The 18641-nt window shown below is 45.0% G+C and overlaps 1 protein-coding gene across 1 annotated transcript in view; it reads left to right on the top strand.

The window, feature by feature from the left end:
- The first annotated feature begins 1822 nt into the window (after positions 1–1822).
- The window catches only part of TRIM71 (tripartite motif containing 71), a 54664-nt gene continuing 37845 nt past the window's right edge, over positions 1823–18641 (top strand). The window contains exon 1 of the mRNA XM_035549844.1: positions 1823–2749. Coding sequence (XP_035405737.1) covers positions 1823–2749 — 927 coding nt within the window. The remainder of the gene's footprint in view (positions 2750–18641) is intronic.

Raw genomic sequence — 18641 nt, 5'->3', positions numbered from 1 at the left:
GAGGAGGAGGAGGGCGAATGTTTCCTGCCCGCCGCCGCCGCCCCCCGGCCGCCCCCCGGAGCCGGGCGGAAGTCAGCCCGCGCCGTCGGAGCTTAAAAGGCTCCCGCACGCCGCGCCGCCCCAGTGCCGGCGGCCGCAGCGGGGCCAGAGGCAGCGCCGCCAGCCCTGCCGAGGCCGGGCCATGCGCTGCCCCCCGCCCTGAACCCCCCCCTCCCCGGACCCTTCCCCACCTCCCAGCCGCCCGCCGGGGCCGGGCTCAGCCCCGCCGCACCCCCGCCGGGCCGGGGAAGGCGCCCGGCGCGATGGCTCTCCCCGGCTGCCGGGACGGTGCCGCCGCATCAGTGAGTAATTGCTGCTAATTCGCCCCCCGGGGCCGCCGGGCTCCGGCCCGGCGTTTTGCGGGGGGAGGTGGGCTTGGGGGGGGGGGGGGGTTGGCTTTTTTTTTTTTCTCCCCCTCCTCCTCTTCCCTCCCTTTGCCCAGGTTTTATGTTATTTTTGTTTTCTCAATAAAACCCCACGCGAAGAGGCGAGATGACAAAGGAAACGTGATCCCAGGCGCTGCAGGGGCTCCGAGCGAGCGAGAACCGAGGAGGAGGAGGAGGGGGCGAGCGGAGCGCTCTCGGATAGCATTGCACAGCGGCTCCAATTTGTGCGAGCGAATATAATCCACCCCCCATGAATAATTCAGGGCGGCCGGCGGGGACCTGCCGCTGCTCCTCTGCCCGGCCGCGGCGTGTGCGAGCCGAGCCCAGCCCGCGGTGCTGAGCGGGGGCCGGGCACCGCGTGGGGGCTCGCCGCTGCCCTCCGCGGGGGAGCCCCGCTGGGAAGGAGGGAGGCAGGGTCCTGCGGGAGCCGGGGCTCCGAGCAGCCGCCGGATCCCGTTCCCTCGCCGTCCCCGGAGCCTCTTTTTCTTCCTCCCTGCCCCATCCATCTCCTCCTCCTCTGGGTCCCGCCGGTGGGGTGGGTACCGAGGCCGCCCTCCATCCCCACCCCCAGTCATGCGGTGGCGGAGCAGGCGTTGGCGGGGGAGGACTGGAGCCGGAGAAGTCTGCCCGGCCGCTCTGTTTCAGTGCCTCTCTCTCTCCTAGAGCTGCTCTGGATTGCAAAAGTGGAGGGGGGAACTGAAACGAAATTTCCCCTTCCCCCCCGCCAAGCACAGGTTTAAAGGAAAAGAGGACAAAACCCAACGCCCCAAGAAGAAAGAGCGAAACTCGCGGTAAGCCCCGCTGCCCCCAGCCCGGAGGGAGCCACAGCGGACAGAGCAGAGCAAAGCAGAGCCAGGACAGAGCAAAGCAAAGCTGAGCCCGGGCCCCGGCGGCCGCGGGGGGACCTGGCGCCTGGCGCCCATGCACTCTCCGTTGAGGGAGAAGACGGGTAACCAAAGCGCCTTGTCAAACTGCTGACCCGAGGGGGAAATGAGAAGACTGCGTGAGGTATTGACTGCTCTGGGGATCGATACAATTTGTCTAATGCAACGGGGGATCGGGGGTTAAGTACATGGAAGGGAAGAGAGGATCCATTTGCTGAGGGAGAGCGGGACGGCTACACCTTGATACCAAAAATACCCCCCCGGCGGCGAGGTACGAGGCGAGGATCCAGCAGCTCCCTGCGGACTGCCAGATCGATGACACCCTATTTGCAAACCTGGCCAATCGATCCCACTTGGCAAAACGACTGATCGATGCCAGCTTGCTCGTAAGCCGTTTGCAAAACTACCTTCGGCACGCCCCCCGCCTCACTTTTCCTTTTTTTTTTTTGCGTGTGTGTGAGGGGAGATAAGCTTTTCTCCCCCTTAATTCCATCCGGATCAGGCCCCTCGCAAATGGCTTCGTTCCCGGAGTCCGACTTCCAGATCTGCCCGCTGTGCAAGGAGATGTGCGGCTCGCCGGCTCCCCTCTCCTCCAACTCCTCCACGTCGTCGTCCTCCTCGCAGACCTCCAGCTCCTCCGGGGGGGGCGGCGGCGGCGGCGGCTCGTCCTGCGGGGGCCCTCCGCGGCGGCTGCACGTCCTGCCCTGCCTGCACGCCTTCTGCCGCCAGTGCCTGGAGGCGCAGCGGCACCCCGGCGCGGGGGACGCGCTCAAGCTGCGCTGCCCCATCTGCGACCAGAAGGTGGTGATCTCGGAGCCGTCGGGCATGGACGCGCTGCCCTCCTCCAACTTCCTCCTCAGCAACCTGCTGGACGTCGTGGTGGTGGCGGCGGCCGCCGACGAGCACAAGAACGGGCGCCCCGCCGGCACCGGGCCCGCCGCCGGGTCGGCACCGGGGGTGGGCGGCGGCAACAACCGGCACCACGGCCGCCCCCCGCCGCACCGAGCCGCCGCGCCGGGCTCCTCTCCTGCCGCCGCCTCCTCCTCGTCCTCCTCCTCGTCCTCCGCCGCGCCTTCCTCGACGTCCTCCTCCTCGTCGGGCGGCGGCTCCTCGGCCGCGCTCCTGCTGCGGCGGCCGCACAGCCGGCAGGGCGAGCCGCGCTGCAGCTCCTGCGACGAGGGCAACGCTGCCAGCTCCCGCTGCCTCGACTGCCAGGAGCACCTGTGCGACAACTGCGTGCGGGCGCACCAGCGGGTCCGCCTCACCAAGGACCACTTCATCGAGCGCTTCGCCGCCGGGCCGCCCCCCTCCGCCGCCGCCGCTGCTGCCGCCGGGCCGGCCGCGCCGCTTGCCCTCAGCCCGCCCTACCCCGCCTCGCCCTACAACATCCTCTCCGTCTTCCCCGACCGGGCCAGCTACTGCCAGCACCACGACGACGAGGTGAGGCCGGCCGCAGGGGGCCCCCCGGGGCGCTAAGAGCCGTTAATGGACGTTACGGGGCCCCCGGGGTGTGTGGTGGGGGCACCGGGTGGGCGCGGAGGAAGGGGAAGGGTGGGGAAAATGGCCGCGGCGCCTCCCCGAGCCCCTCGGGGGGTGGTGGGCACTGAGTACATCTGAAACCGAGAGGGTGAAGAGGGGACGGTAACCCTTTGAGTCAAAAAAAAAATATATATTTTCCTTGTGAAGTTAGTAAAGTTGTTCATATTTTTTGACTCAAAGTTGTCCGTCGCTGTGCATCCCACCTCCATCTCCCGCTGGTGGTTAACAGTAGAGTTTTCTTGTGGAAAAATGGGAGCTTGCTTTATGTGGTCTCTCTTCAAAGCGCTTTGCCTGAAAGCTGCCCTCCAAATGATTTTAAGCACTCTAATGCCGCTGCTTCTTCAAAATCTGCTGGAAGTGTGTTAAGTCTCCTTGGGATGTGGTTTCTTGCTGCGATAATTTGAAACTTGGTTTTCTTCTCAAAGTGGAAAATAGTGGTTTGCTGCCCCCCCCCTCCCCCCCCCCCGTTCTGGGGGGTCAAGATGGGGGGCTTTGCTAGAATTTTCCAGTCGCTTCAGTGTTAGAAGTGGTTTTCCTCCTGGTACAGGATCAGCACAACAAGCTGCTTCAGAGGGATAGCCCGGCTAAAGGCAGGGTAGTATGAGAGGTATAAGAGTTTTCTGCGGGATGCTTGTTTAATAAATGCTCAAAAGCATTTAATGTAGTGAAAAGTGGTGATGCCCTTAAGGGCAAACTGAAAGCGGAGGCACTTCTAACTCCTCTAACGCTCCTGTATCTTGAACTTTCTAGAAAGCTCTGGAAGATCTCTTCTTTTTTGTTAAAGCTCCCAGTGACTGAGGAGGGAAAGTAGGAGTTTACTGGAGAAAGGGGGAAAAAAAATAGCACTGGGGGCAGAGGGCATGCTTGAGGGGCAAGGAAACTTTTTAGGTTTTGTTTTCAAAAACCAGCTTACTGGCCGTTGGGCTGCTTTTACAGCTTTTTGTGGCATCTTTCTGCCTGTGGATTTCTTAAGGAACTATATGTAATAGGGAATGCTGGAATGAAGGGACACACAGTTCTTAATAAGCTAAAAAAGTTGCGGTTTACCTTCATTTTGGACTATAGCTTTGGGCTAAAAACTTCTCGTTCTTGTGTTTGCAGAACCCAAAACTTCTTGTTGGAGTGTAAGTGACATGCTGGAGCATGAGCTGTGGCTGTATCACAAGAGCGTGCAGCTACTAGAGTAGATGTTGAATAGTCCTTACCACCCAACAAAAAAGTGGCAGGGGCAGGAGCTCCAAGTTATTTTTGTAGACTTCTTAAGCGTAAACACCAAAGGGAAGACATCCTAGGCTGGCTTCAAACTGTACAGCTTAACTAGAAGTGACTTCTAAAGAGGCTTGTTAACTAACTTCTATGTAACTTTATTTTCAAAAGTGTGCTTGGAAAAGGGTACATGTGTCAAGATTGGTCTTGGGTGTCCTTGTGTCCTGTAGACCGAGAAACTGTTTTAAAACAAGTGAATGTTTTCAAGCCTTCAGCCCCTGTTGAGAACCTTTTATTCTGCAAATTAATGATAATTAATGATCTATGGCTATTCTTGATTGGTGAGTTTTGGTGGTTTCTTAATGTGGGTGTGCCTGATTAGTATTTGCAAGTATTTATTATTAACTCAAGGGGAAACATTTGGGAGGGACTATGAGAACAGTTTATACTGTAAATCTTTCTCACTTGTTAAAAAATCTGGGATGCAAAATGTACAACTTTTGAGAGAGGGTGGCTGCAAAACAGTGAGGGTTATTGCTTGTTTAATTCAAAGAATGCTATTTACAGCCTCATAAAAGGTATGATAAATAGAAAGGCAGCCTTCCAAGAGAGTGCTTAAGTGATGCACTAAATGCACTATTAGACAGCCAAACAAAGTAAAAGCAAACCTAAAATGCGAGGCTGGAATGGTAGCTTGAAATGTTAGTCTCCATAGCCATGAACTGTGGTTCTACTTGGTATGCAAGTAGAAAAAGCTGGTGACAGCAGGATATTCCCTCAGATGTGTCTCCTGCAGGTAAGTTTAGGCACAGGCAATCTAATCTGTGAGCTGCTAGAACAGTAGTTCTCAGACATAGAGTGCTGCTTCCCTAGGATATATCCTCCTCATCCTATTTGAGATAACTTGCAAAGAGTTTGACTCTGACCCTGTTCCTGCAGCTTCTCTGGGCCAAAGCAGCTGGCTCCCTTATCTTCTTCCTCTCTTAACATGATATTCCTCTGTCCTTCCAACATCAGTATTTCACTTGTCACCTTTTGGTTCTAGTCTTCAACGGTTTTTTCCTCCCCTTCTCCTGGGAAGTTCTGTGTAGTTCCAATCCTCCCCCCTTCCCATGTCCCCATTTTGAGACCCCCTCAAGTGAAAGGAGGGAAACAGCACTGCCGATGGCTGCTTGCTGGGTGTGTTCCAAGTCTCAGAACAAGGCTACCAATACGCATTTGCTAGACAAAATCAACATAGTTGCTTATCCTTTCAGTGCAGAAAGATGAAGGTTTCAGCTCTTACTTGTCAGTAAATTCTAAGTGACTGCAGGCACTCACAGAACACAAGTTAACAGCTCAACTTAACTCACAACCATAATAACAGTAACAACTTATTGTTAGGAGGCAAATATTTTGTTTTCCTTAAGGAAAACAAAACTCCATGCACTGCTTTCAAGGTGGATAGTGCCTGTAAATACTAGAGATGCATGAAAGGAAAGTGAACCGTGTTCCTGGGGAAAAAGTAAAGGCTGATCTTTCTGTGTTTTGTTAACAGAGCTTCTGTTGATACCTGTTCCAGTTGGGCTAGTTAACACTTGGAACCTCATTGCCTGGTATAAAATGCTTTTGGGACAGCAAGGGGAATACTTAATTTCAGTCAGATATTTCAAAGCATTCTACAAAGGTGGCAATACTTCTGTTGCAGCCCTGAAGCTTTCTTCCGTGTGACCATGCTAGTGTGGATAAAACTGTTCCAGTAGTAACTGGATGATGTTGTGATAAAAGCCAGTAGAATAGGACTTTACCTTGAAAAAGGTTCTACCTCAATCTAATCCATAATTAAATCAAATAAGCTGATTGGTTTTCAGTGTATCTGATTGTCTCATATCTTGGCATGAAAGATCACATCTATTTTTCTTTCTGTAGAATTATCAATGAGACTGCAAACCAAACTAGGTGCTTAGAAAATGCTGGAATTGCTATAGGATGTTTGGCTTCTTAAGATGGAAGAAAGTATCTGGATTCAAATGACTTCACTATTGCAAAGAGTGGAAAACACAGCAAGTATCAAGTCAAACGATGCGGAGTTTCCTTTATGCCAGTCCTCAGCTGTGCTACATGGTTTAGTTAGTGTCACTTGGTGCTTGGTCAAAAGACTACAATAGCAGACTTCTGACACTTTCTAGGGAAAGTGCAGAGTGGCTAAATTCAGTCAACTTAATGGTCTGTGACCCCATGGTTCTCATATTGCTTTACAGGTTCAATCTCTGAAGTGGTTCAGAGACCATAGGGTAAAACCTTGTAGCACCATGGCTTACCCCTGCTGCAAGAAAGGATTTCATTTTTTTTTCCCCCTTTTACTTAGCCATGCTGTTCCTTCTTTTTTGCTTGCATCAGTTATGGTTTTGGTCAGGTTCTTTAATGATTTGGATTAATTCACAAACTCATTAGCAGTTTCTTATCAGATCAGTGAGTTGAAATGGATTCATGGGGATATCAGTGCTCTTGGGCAAGGCTGGCTGAAATTAGGCAGCTATTTTGAATCCTAGAGTTGCGTATATTCATAGTTTGTCTCTTTAGACAACAAAGAATTACATTTATTGTTCTGCAGGTTGTAAAAGAAAATTTTGAGAACTTGTGTATGCCTAGGGGAAGGAATACAAACAACTGCCATCTCAGCTGAAAGTCTGGTACCTTGGTTAAAATTGCTGATTGAATTCATACCTAAGCCGCTCTTATTAGTGTACTTCTCTGGTTCCACAACAAGAGGAAGCTGTGCTGTAACATCTCGTGGTTGCTCAAAGAAGAGAATCTAGTTTCTTCCTCTTTCCACCAGGCTTGGTTATATGTGCTCAGCAGGTGAGTCTGAGCTAGTTTAGCTGATTAATGTAGTAGAAAACTTGTCTTCCTCCTTCTAGCATTACTGCAAATTTGAATCACAGAAGAATCTGGCTAAAACCGAAACTTTACAAGGGAAAAAGAGGAAGAGTGATCCTGGGAAGGAAGTGTAGGTTAGATATGGTCCCCCTTTGTAGTGGTTTGCCATCGCTGCCAACACTGAACTTTGCTCTGTGGCACTCGTTGTTGTCCACCCTCATGTCTCACCAGAATGGCTGACATAAAGGGAAATATGCCTGTACCCCCCACTTCTCTCTCAAAGGCTATTTGTATGGAACTGCAGTATGTGATTCAAATGCAGGATCTTCCTGTCTGTTTTTTCTGATCATTGGGATTTTTTTACCTCCTAACAAATAAACTCTTAGGAGTACATCCTGGAGGCATCAGTTTTAATATGTACTTTATAGTAGTGCCTGCTGCACCTTTAGCTTTATAGGACAACTTCTACGTGACCTAGAGAAATGTGTATTTTCAGTATATAAATTGTGCACAGACTTCTTTATATATTGCTGCACCCTTCATTTATCATATTTGCTGCATCCCTTCAAATATCAAATGCATGTGCAAGTGTCCATCTAAAGATAATTTGGATTCAATTTCTGACACTTGTTCTCATGTTTCTTTCCTGGTAAAGAAAGCAGAACATGCCTGAGTTACTTTGTTCATACATGGCCCATGTAATGGGGACATATCTTCTGGATGTTCAAGGGTTTTAAAAATCTCTAATTTGACACAGGTATTGACATTTTTGTCAACATTGACAGGTTTTTTTACTTCCAGACAGTGTTCAGATACATGGCGCTAAGCAGCTCACCTTTTAAATTGCCTTGCTTTCCTTCCAGCTGCACTTTCCCTCAGTAAGCACTCAACTTCTGTCTCTTCCCTGTATGAAAAGGTATTTTTCTTCAACTGTTTTCTTTTGTAAGAGAATGTAAGTCCTATTTCATAGCCAGTAAAGTTAGCAATACCATATGGGACAGAATAAAACCTACCCTCTTCTCCTCTACTTTGGTACAACTGACATTCAAATACCCACAACATTTAGGGAAAACACAGTGAAGCCTTTCCTGGTGATAATCTGATACCATTATGTTCCTGGCCTTATTAAGCATGACTTCAGATGTTTTCCAGTGAGTTAACTGGAAGAAATATAAATGCCTTGTCTGTTTGAGGGACTTTCATGAGCTGTTTTTACTTGGAAAACTTCTCAGAAACCAACAGTATCAGTACAGTAGAAGCTTGCATACAGACTACAGCATAGACTTATGAGGTTATAATAACTTTCTTTAGAAAATATGGCTGGATATGTGCATATAGAATGGCATGAAACTCATCCTCTCTATACTGAGGGGAAAATTCCTTTATGTAATTTCATTTTCACCCTTGGAGACATCATGGTTACAGTATCTTGTAACTTCAAGAGAGAATCTGAATTTTGTATCAGTTTGGCAAACAAATCTTGTAGCATGTTTAGGATTATCCTTTCAGCTAAATTTTCAGCGTGTAAACATGTGTGCCAGACCATGCTTCCTTAGAGGAAAACTACCTAGTTATCTCTCTTAAAGTTAAGAAGGTATCACTCTTCTTTCCATACTGTCTTGACCCTGTTTCTTCCTAGTTCTCCTGCCATGCTCCCTTCCTTCCTGCAAAGCTGTTTGTGTCTTTTCAAAGGATCTTGATGTGTTGAGAGCACAGATCTTAATTTGTATGAATGATGTGCTGAACACAAGACTGGTGTTACCAAAGATAAGATTTCACAGGTTTGTCTTTACTTGTAATCCATGTTCAATAAAGCAATTAAAAATATAATCTTGGATCATAAATATGTAGTACATAATTCTTAGAAATGCTTGTACCCTGTCACTAAGTTTTAAAGTGTAGAAATACTGGATGGGAATGGAAATACTGCTTGGTAATGCAAGAACTCTTTAAATTTAATGAATGGACGTCCCTGATTCTAAAACATTTAGAGTATGTCAGTGTTGTACATGGAAGGAGCTGCAGCCAAGTGCATGTGCAAATCCATTGACCTGCTCTCTAATTTCCATTCCTGAGCTTGCTGCAGGGCTATGGGGAAGGGATGGTATTGTCCTTGTGTAATAAGTTGTTTGTGCATCCAAATCAACTTTGCAAGTCACAGAAATAGTATCACTGATTCTTTATTAATCTTTTTTCTATCTGACTTCTAACTGGAGTTCAAAAGCTTCTTTACAGTGCAATATGATGTCGGACAATTTTAGTTTTGTTCTTTCTTCCTTTTCCCAATTTAAAGAAAAATTGTATGTAGTTAGTACAGTAGTCCTTTTGCTGAGTCTAAGCTACTTGTCCCTTTCTTTCCTTTACCAACCTTCAAATAATTTATCAACTATGGCATCTATAGCTAATCACTTCATTTGTGAATTAAAAATGCTGGACAGTTTTGAATGCCTTAGTTCTTCAGTGTGAAAAGGAGTGAAACTTGCTACCCACAGATGAGGCTTATGAATGTATGTTCTGTGTTGTATTGCTGTGCTACATTTTGGCTATGTGGACAATACTGACACTTCAGAACAATTAATTCATAGTTACATGTTCAGCTGCAGGAAATAAGAGCTCTAGCCCTCTGTTTCACTTGAGTGTATAGTGTGCATTTCTAAAATCTCAGATAGTGAGCATGGATAGGATGATATATCTGGTCAGCAGTCTTCAAAGTAAGTGAATTTTTCTGAAGTGACTAAGACTTCAGCTGGAAACTTTAAATGAGAAACTTCTCATTAAATGATTCTGCTTGCTTTGTGCTATGCATTTGCTTTGGTGCAACTCAGAAAAATGGCTTGCTTTCCACCTATGTAGGCAACCTGAGGCAAGCTCTAAACTTGTGTCACTAGCAATAGGCAAAAATAACATTTCAGGGCTGAATACTTAAAATCTGGGGAAGGGTGAGGTATGCCATCGGTACTGTTGTAAAAATAGTCTCTTCTAACCAAAGAAATGTGGAAAAATGTGGAAAAATCTTGTCTGAAATAAGCAGCAAATTAATAGTCAAAGGCTGTCTTCCTGTAGCTACCTCAGTAGTCTTCCTCCTGTCGGTTACCGTGTGGTATGATCCTCAACAAGTTCATGCCATCACCACCAAGGCTGGTCCCAGTGTTGTCCAGGACTGCCAAGTAGCAACTGCCAGCCCTTGCAAGGGTCTTGGTGTTCGGGGAAGAAAAAAGTATATGCTCTCTGGTGATAGCTCTGGTGAGCTAAAGGTAATAGATAAGCTTGTGTTGCATCACTTTCCCTTTAATGTTGGCCTGTGTGCATAACCAAAATATTTAGAGGTATTTTGTCAAGTTTGCTAAACCTTATGGTTTTGTTTGTCTTACATGTTCATCCCATACATTTTGTGGGTAGGCAGTGTTATAAACTATAATTCACTGTAAATATTTCCTTTCCCTGGTTAAGGTGCTGTCAACATACCTAACTACTAAAGGATGTGTTTGGCTGGGTTAAAGGACTGTCAGGGACTTCTGATTCAGAAATTACCATCTCATAATGCCACCAGTTTAACGTTCCAGCTTGTTGCTGTGTCTTCCCTTTGTCCTGTGCCATCTTAGGTTCTATTAGCACACTTAGGTACTTGTTGTCCAGGGTGGCAGGCATATGCTAGAAGACTGATTTTATACAGTTTTTCTTCAGCTGATCTTGGTGAACAAAAGGCAAACTGTTATTTAGGAGAACACACCCCCTTTCCCTTCATTTCATGGCTTCTTATTACTCATGCCACCCATACTGTCACTGAAGTGTACAACATAAAATCCCTAGCCCTAAATGTTCAGTGTAAGCAAAGCTTGAAAGCTGTCTGCTCTGTAGATGCCTTTAAGCTTTGGAACCCAACCCAGCGTCGCAGCAAGGAGCGAGAGGATGCTGCCCTCCTAGGTGAGGGCTGGTAGCTGGGGTAGCTGGACTGGGAACTAGCTGGTACCGGTCCCTGTCAGCTGACCAGGTAACTATTCCTGATCTTCCCTAACATTGAGTAATGCCCCATCAGGTGATGGGGGGTGCAAGATAAAGATCAGGTAGCTTCCAGCATTTTGCTGTGTCTGTCGTTTGGAAGTCAACTATTGAGTTCTAAAATGTCCTAGTAAGCATGTAGATGCATGGAGCAGAGTGCATCTCTTCCTTTGAGGAAGAACCTCAGAGAACAAAAGGACTCCTCATGCCTCCGAGCCTCCTCTTCCCTTCCCAAGGCCTGCTGGTGAAGGGTTAAGCTCCCCCAGCAGCGCCCCTGCCTCCACCACTATATATGGTGTGCCCAAAGGCGCTGGGGATTTAATACATTGAAGTCGGAGCGTGAAGGGGGTCTGCAGCCTGCTAGACAAAGTCACTCAGATTTCAGGAATACTTGATCCATACAAGGATGTTACTTGAGAAAGGCACTTCTCCGTAAGAAACGGGTTGCCAAAGGAGCTGGCCCAGTGTGTCAGACGCAGCGTTCCTCTGGCTACATGGGCAGCTTGGCAGCTGAGCTTTGTGTAACTGGTGACTGATAGGTAGGACAGCCCAAAATCTGGTGAGAACCATCTCTGCAGAGAAGTCATTATTTGTAGGGGTAATAAAAACTGTACTTCTGCCACTGACATGTTTGCAAGTTACAGAAACTGTCGCACAGATAAATTCTCCTTAGTTATATTGAATCAACTGAATAAAAGACCAAAGGAATGGCAAATATAATTCCCAGTTCTTGTAGAAGAAGCTGCAACATGACAAAGGTGTCCTGACACAATGCCTTTGGTGTCAACTTCTGCTACAGGGGTTTAAGTGGATGGGCAAATATTTTTTGAAGAGAAGGGAGGGACTGTTAGTTTAAAAAAAACAAACTCTAAAGCAGAGCTAGAGATCTGGCGGTGGTCTGGAGTAGATGAATTTCTCAAAGAAATAATCAAACTAACAACAGGCAACCTTAAAATTGTAGAAAATGAAATAAGAATGAACTACTGGAACAGTGAGATCCTTGTTTTTTTCCAGTGCTTCTCTTTTACATAATAAAATGGCAACTGAGGATGGATGGGGATGGACTGTAATACTTTCTTGCTTCCCTTCCTCCTCCCTTTGGAGTATTGTGGAGGTACCAAGGATTAGGCGTTAGGTCAAGGTTAAAGCAGGGGCTGTTGGCAATGTCCAGAAAGGTAACTGCGTGCCCTTCCTCAGAGCTGAGGTGTCTGCTGCCTTCTACAGTCTAGAAATGTATATTTTAACTGACAATACTGTTTCATGGTAGTTCTAGCATCACCTGTTTTCTCAAGTTCTCAAGGAGTGTGGGTCTCTTACCAGAGCAGAAATAACTGATAACTGATGTGTATGACCCTTGAGCTCTCTGTTGGTGTGAGGCATGGCTCCTTTACTTGAGGTGTGCTGTATAGCTGTAGGTGGAAGGGCTAGTAAAGATGTTAGCAGGCAGCCTAGGCAGGCTGCTGTGAATGGAAACAAGCCTGGAGGGTCTTGAACTGACTCTTTCTGCATATCTGGCATGCTGCTGGATGGCCATCTGCTCCAAACCTCAGGCCACTCTTAAGGTCTACTTTTGCCAGGGAGAAACTGCATACAGATGCTTTTGAATTTGATATACTTGCTGGGATAGGTTTTGGACAACTGTCACTTGTCAAAATAAACATAATTTATCTTCATGTTGTTGCCTTCCTAGTAAATGTGATGTTGTCTCATTTTTGCATCTTGTCAAAGTAGTTCAGTAAGCACCTCTGAATTTGAACTGCTAACTGTAACAGTTGAGTCAAGCCAGCTTAAGGGATCAGACATGCTGTAGTAAGTTATGTCTTTGTACCAAGGGCAGGAAACGTCTCCTCCACGTGGGCTTGAAGGGAGGGAAGAGTTGCTTGTGGCAGGGGTTGCTGCCTTCTTAAGGTGAAACAAGGTGACTAAATCCTTGGGGTTTGCTTGCAAGTTATGTCTAGTTAACTGTCTGGCACATACTCTTATCCTTATTTAGCTCTTTTTGTCCTTGCTTAGGTTGAAGGTAACCAGTCACCACAAAAACACTTAGCAGCCTGAGAATTACCAGTGCTGGCATCTGACATCATTGTCACTAAAACAGTTAGCTGAAGTAGATGGAGGGAGTCAGGGAGGGAGTCACTTTGGTGTGAAATATTTTTCAAGGAGTAATTGTAGGTTTTCAGTTTTAACTGAGTGGTGCTGTTATAACAATTCCTGTACAATCCAAGATGATAAACATTCAAAGGAATGTTAGAGAATCTGCTGGAAACTGTATAGCACTGAATTAACAGTGCACACATTCATTTTCCCTTGCATGAGCCCTTGGCATCAACTGGATATAGGTAAGGTGGGCATGTCTTTGTGAAGACTTGAGTAGTTGGTTCTCTGGCCTCTGAAGCTTGTAGTGGCATACTATACACTCAGGTTTGGATCAGATCCAAAGGCTGCTTCTTCTACCTGATCGCTTCCCTGTCTGTTCTCTCATTACTGCTCCTCTCTCTGAGCTAGCTGTCTGAGCTAGCAAAGTCTGTAATCATAGAGTACTTCAACTCGTGATGCTTACTGGTGTTCCTCGTATCTTGGTCTCCTGGCAATGATGCCAAAAAACCTTCTGACACTGAGAGCATAAAGGGGAGAACCTTACCTTTATAAGTACAGGTGTTGCAAAAGTATGCTTTTTGTCACTAGAACACAAATTCACCTTGAACCACTCTTTCAGTCAATAGTTTCGCTTTTATATCTCAGTTCGTAAATGCTGCACAGTAATTGAATGTCTTGTATTGGCAGAAAGGACCATATTTTAGTTTAAGAAGTCATTAAGTTAAATAACTTAATAGCTTCATTTTATTGGTAAAAACAATGAGGATATCTTCATTCTCTAAATGACAACATTTTGGAAACCTATTCTTACTACCAGTGTATGCATTCAGCAAAGAATAGGACTGCTGAGGTGTTCAAGCTGATGAAACCATTTGGTGAGTGGACTCCAAGCGGAGTGTGGGAAGAGGAAGCTGCATATTTTCTGGGGAAGAAAAAGTGAATTGGTGTTTAATATGCAGGCAAAGCAAGAAGGCCAACACAGAACCAGCCAGTTGCCTCACTTGGCACAGGTATCTCCTGTCATCTAAATCTGAACTTCCTGTGCTTCAGCCTCTTTCAGTCTGTATATCCTGTATCTGATCCCTTTACCCATTCATTGGCAAAAAGCAGCAGGGTGAGCTGGCTCAAAACTAGGAGGAAGGAAGCAAATGCCAGGCTGACTGAACTCACTGGACAACAGAGGTAGGAAAACCCTGCAGCTGTAAACGTGGTATGGAAGCAGGACAAACACATACTGAAATTGTTCCCTGTCTCTTGTCCAAACGTGCTCTTCTTCCCTGCCTCTTCCTTGAGTCTAGCCACCCAAATATTGAAGTTGAATTAAATAACTAATATATTTTGCATGGATTTTTGTTGAAAGCGGTAACTTGCCTTTTATTATAAAGTGTGATCAAGTATCTCACTGCTGCTTGTTCTGGGCACTGTCTAAACATGGAACACATCACTTCTATTTAGTAACATGCTTTTGTTAATTTGTCTTGATTGTATATTATCAGTATACCTATATAAATATTTTATATAGTATTTATGAGGATTTGGCTAGCATAGTAAGGCAGGCTGATTTTTCTTAAAAGATAAAATTTGATATTTAATCAATCTAAGAGTAGCATATTGAACCAGAGTCCTGTTAGAACCATTCTTGTGTCTTAAATCTTCTGTCTTAAATGTTCAATGCAGATGCTTCAGAAGAAAATATGGGAAGCTGTGAAGTATACAGTTCTAAAGTAAATAGTTCACAAGGTGTCCTTCTGTTTTAACTTATTTGTATCCTAAATTAACATTGGAAAGTCTTTTGTATCGGTTTTCTGAGCAATAGCAAAAAACAGTCTCAACTGAAAATACCATACAGCAAACAAAATTTTATCTTCTCTAGAAGACAGCATTTTCATCTGTTTTTACTTTGAAATTTAAATTCCTTTTAATGCCATGTAAGGTGGAAACAAATGGAAACATTTCTCATAAGCTAGGGGGTAGATTGGAAAGAGGAAGTGTTTTATTTAAAAACAAACACCAAAATAAAGAATGAGTAGAGAGATGCTTCCCAGCTGAGATGACTGTGCTATCCAAATATACTATCAGCAGGTGAGAGAGATTCACTGAAATGCTATGCTGTCTTGGAAATTGTTTATTCTTCCAGGTATTCCTTAGCATATGAAAGAGCAGTTACTGCCTTCCTGAAATTCATGTGCATTCGGATATGGCTTACCTTGGCATGAAAGCCTGCCAAACTACTCATTGTAATGAAAATATACTCTGATTGTCAGTCCTGTCAGTTCTGACAACTTCGTTTATTCCTTGCTTTGAAGAAAAATTGCATTCTATGTGGTGGCTTATGATTTTCTTGGGAAAACTTAAGGTTTGTTTGCTTAAAGAAATAGTTGCCACCTGTATTAGTGGATTCTCATTTTAGAAATGTACTGGCAATTTTCCAGTCGGCTCCTGTGGCAGAGACTGGGTTTGATAGACAGTTATATAGTTCCTTGCTCTTAAAGAAGGGGAAATATCCAAGGTGACTTCCACAGCTGTAGATCTAGTTACTTGGTTTGGGTGCATGTATTCTAGTGAAGTAGCACGTGCCTCTTGAGCAGTATGATGTGAAAAGATATAAAATACTACACATGCAATCTAAGAAAGGAAACTCCTGTCTTCAGAGACCCGTGTCTGACCCAGGCAAACTGCTGCCAACAGTTCACTAAGAGCAAATGGCTGTTGTTGAAAGATACTCTCCTAAATTGGTGAGTTAGAATATCATGGTGTGTGGGTTGTTTTTCCCTATTTCATGTATCTGTTTTTCTCCAAGCAGGGGAGAAATTCCTGCCAAATATGTATGGCATGGCTTTTTTTATTATGATTAGGTATGCATAAATGTTTTTAGCATGAAATATCTTTATAAATCAAAGTTTAAACAAATAAAAAAAAAAATCAAAACCAACCAAATTCTCAAAACACCCAGCGCTCATGTGGTCAAAGATGCCACTTCTTGGAGTAAGCTGACTTGTTTCATGTTTGATCCCATATGGAGTTACGGAGGGAAACCATTCCTTGAGTGCTTTTGTTAAATAAAGCTGTTGCCATGAATTAAGCAACACTGCCCTGGAATGTTTCTGATCATGGTCTTGCAGAGCTTGTGACCTTTGCACTGAACATGTGAACTGAAACTTCATCTTCCAGTGTTCAATAACCGTGTTAAAAATTCAGAGGTGAGGCAGTCTTGGGATTTCCTTAGGCTAGCTTAAATGCCGAGTGAAATTTAAGTACTGATTTATACAGTTCCTCTTTCTTTTTTGTAACCAAGTCAAAAATGAAAAAGCTAAAATCTGATTACTATAAAACAGAATTTTGTCATGTTAAAACTACACTGACAGCCTTCTGTAGCCCTAATTTATTGGTACACACAAACTTAAAATATCACTGCCATCTCTAGAAGCATCCAGTTACTATAAACCTAGATGTTTTAAGTAGCAGCAGCAGTATATCACTACAAACAATTGCTTTTAACTGACTAGTCTCTTCAAGCTCTATACCCAGTTCTTGGTTAACTGGTCTGCAGGTGAAAGAATGGGAAAAAGAGCAGTTTAAAACTCACACCTCATGTACTCAACCACAGCATTATGTAGCTGGCTTTCCTAACCTACTAGAATGCTAACAACAATTAGTATTCTTCTTTACCAGATAGAAACACTGCCATCTCTTGGCTATTCTTTGTCCCGACCTTTTAAATATTTTTTTAATTTCTTGCAATGTTTTCTGATATGATTTCTGAGTAATTGGATGAGGATGACTGTGGAAGGCTTAACATATACTACAGGCTTGAGATTTTGTATGGGAATTTTAATCACTAATCTTACCATGGAACAAAAGGAAAGAGGGAGTGTTACCTCTAGCAACTCAACTTTTGACATACCTGTTATCTCCTTTAAAAAAATTAGGTGAGGATGGGCTGTGTTCTTGTTAAATTAGATGACCAAATAATTTTGGCAGTAGTGCTGGCATCAAAGTAATGATGGCGGGCATAAGGGGATCTGGTCTCTATTCCCTAAAAAGGGATTGGAGAAATATTTTTCAGTGATCTTGTTTTCACCAAATTCAAATAGTGTTGATCACATACTAAATTCTGAATTATTTAGAGTTGGGGAAGGAGGCACATGTTAAATTCTAATTGTTTTTTATGGCCAGCTTCACTGGAACTGCTTGAACTGTTAAGTATAGTACACTTTTAGTATTGCCTGTGTTGAGTGGGGTTATAATTGGCTCTTCATTCTTGAAGTTTCCCCAAGTGAGAGGGAAGCTGCACTTCTACCCAAATGCCTTTGTTGCTGTGAGCAGCAGCATCTTTTCCTGTATGTGTCCAGTGTTGTGCTGACCCAAGTGTATGTCTGGTTGTGGTGAGCCTTCTTCCTGAAAATGTATAGAGAAGGGTGACTTCAGGCCAGTCAATCTACCAGATCTGAAATCAGCCTTGAGGAACACCCGACGCTGGCTCTTCTTCCTGAGAAGCCAGTCCAGCTGGGTGCTGGGAAGACTTCATGCTTAATGCTTGCCCAAGTGAGGGAGAAGCGTGACATACCACTTCGGAGGACTCTACTATGTTAGTTCTTCTATGCAAAGAACCGTAATGCCCGTATCCCAGAGGGAATAGGCTTGAAGGCTATAATACCAGTCAGTGCAATCCCCACCCCATGTAGAAAGTCTTAGGGGAATGCAGAAACTTGAGAGAGAGACAAGGTGCTTATAGAACATGAGAGGACAGCACTGGTGGAGTGGGATTGTCAGGTTGCTAACAACATCCTGACTTCTGTATTAGCAAATGGAATTAATTTCTTGATGTGTAACTTAAGCTCTGGGATGGGGAATAGCGGGTATGGGTTTCCAGCATCTGTTCAGAAGTTGCATCTTAAAACCCTCTCCCAAAGGTAGTCAGGTCCCCTTCTTACACTCCCACCCCCTTCAAGTGTGTGGGGCTTGTGGGTGGGAGGTCATGGTGGAGAAGTAGCTTTGCTCGGTTGTATCCCTATTGCATGCACTTGTCAAAGATGGGACAGGCATAAATCAAATTTCCTGTTCTGTGAATGAATTTTCAAGTCTAATTTCTGAGATGGTGTCAGGATCTCTTGTGGGAGATCTTCAGTGCTGTAGAGCAAAACCTCAGGAAATTCTCTGAGAGAGCAAGGATGAGCAAGGTTTTCCTGGTTTTCTATCCAGAAGGAAAGGAGGGTGTCTAGGCTGGCACTCTGCTCCAGTGGCTCATATTTCACATCATTAAATTCTTTATCCTGAGTTAAACAAAAAGCATGTTACTACAGAACAAACTACAAAAGTAGCAGGAGTTGCTATTTAAAAAACTCTATGGCCATAGCAAACTTGGTTTCACTCAAAGATGTATGCTTTATTTGCAGATTTAGAGTGAGGAAATTGTAAAGGGTAAAAGATACCAAGTTCTACTAAGCCTTCCCTCACATCTTGACTTTTATTAAGAACTTAGTTGTCTGTCTTCATGAGTCATAAGGTGTAGGAGAGTTCTGAAATCTCATTCTTGGATTTAAATGGTAAGCCATATGATGGTCCCAATGGTTCCTAACATATTTGTATTGTGTTTAGTAGCAGAATTAAGTTTTGATGGCATAGAGTAAAA

The sequence above is a fragment of the Cygnus atratus genome, chromosome 2, assembly GCF_013377495.2.
Source record: "Cygnus atratus isolate AKBS03 ecotype Queensland, Australia chromosome 2, CAtr_DNAZoo_HiC_assembly, whole genome shotgun sequence".
Lineage (NCBI taxonomy): Eukaryota > Metazoa > Chordata > Aves > Anseriformes > Anatidae > Cygnus > Cygnus atratus.
This window is presented reverse-complemented; position numbering and strand designations above follow the sequence as displayed.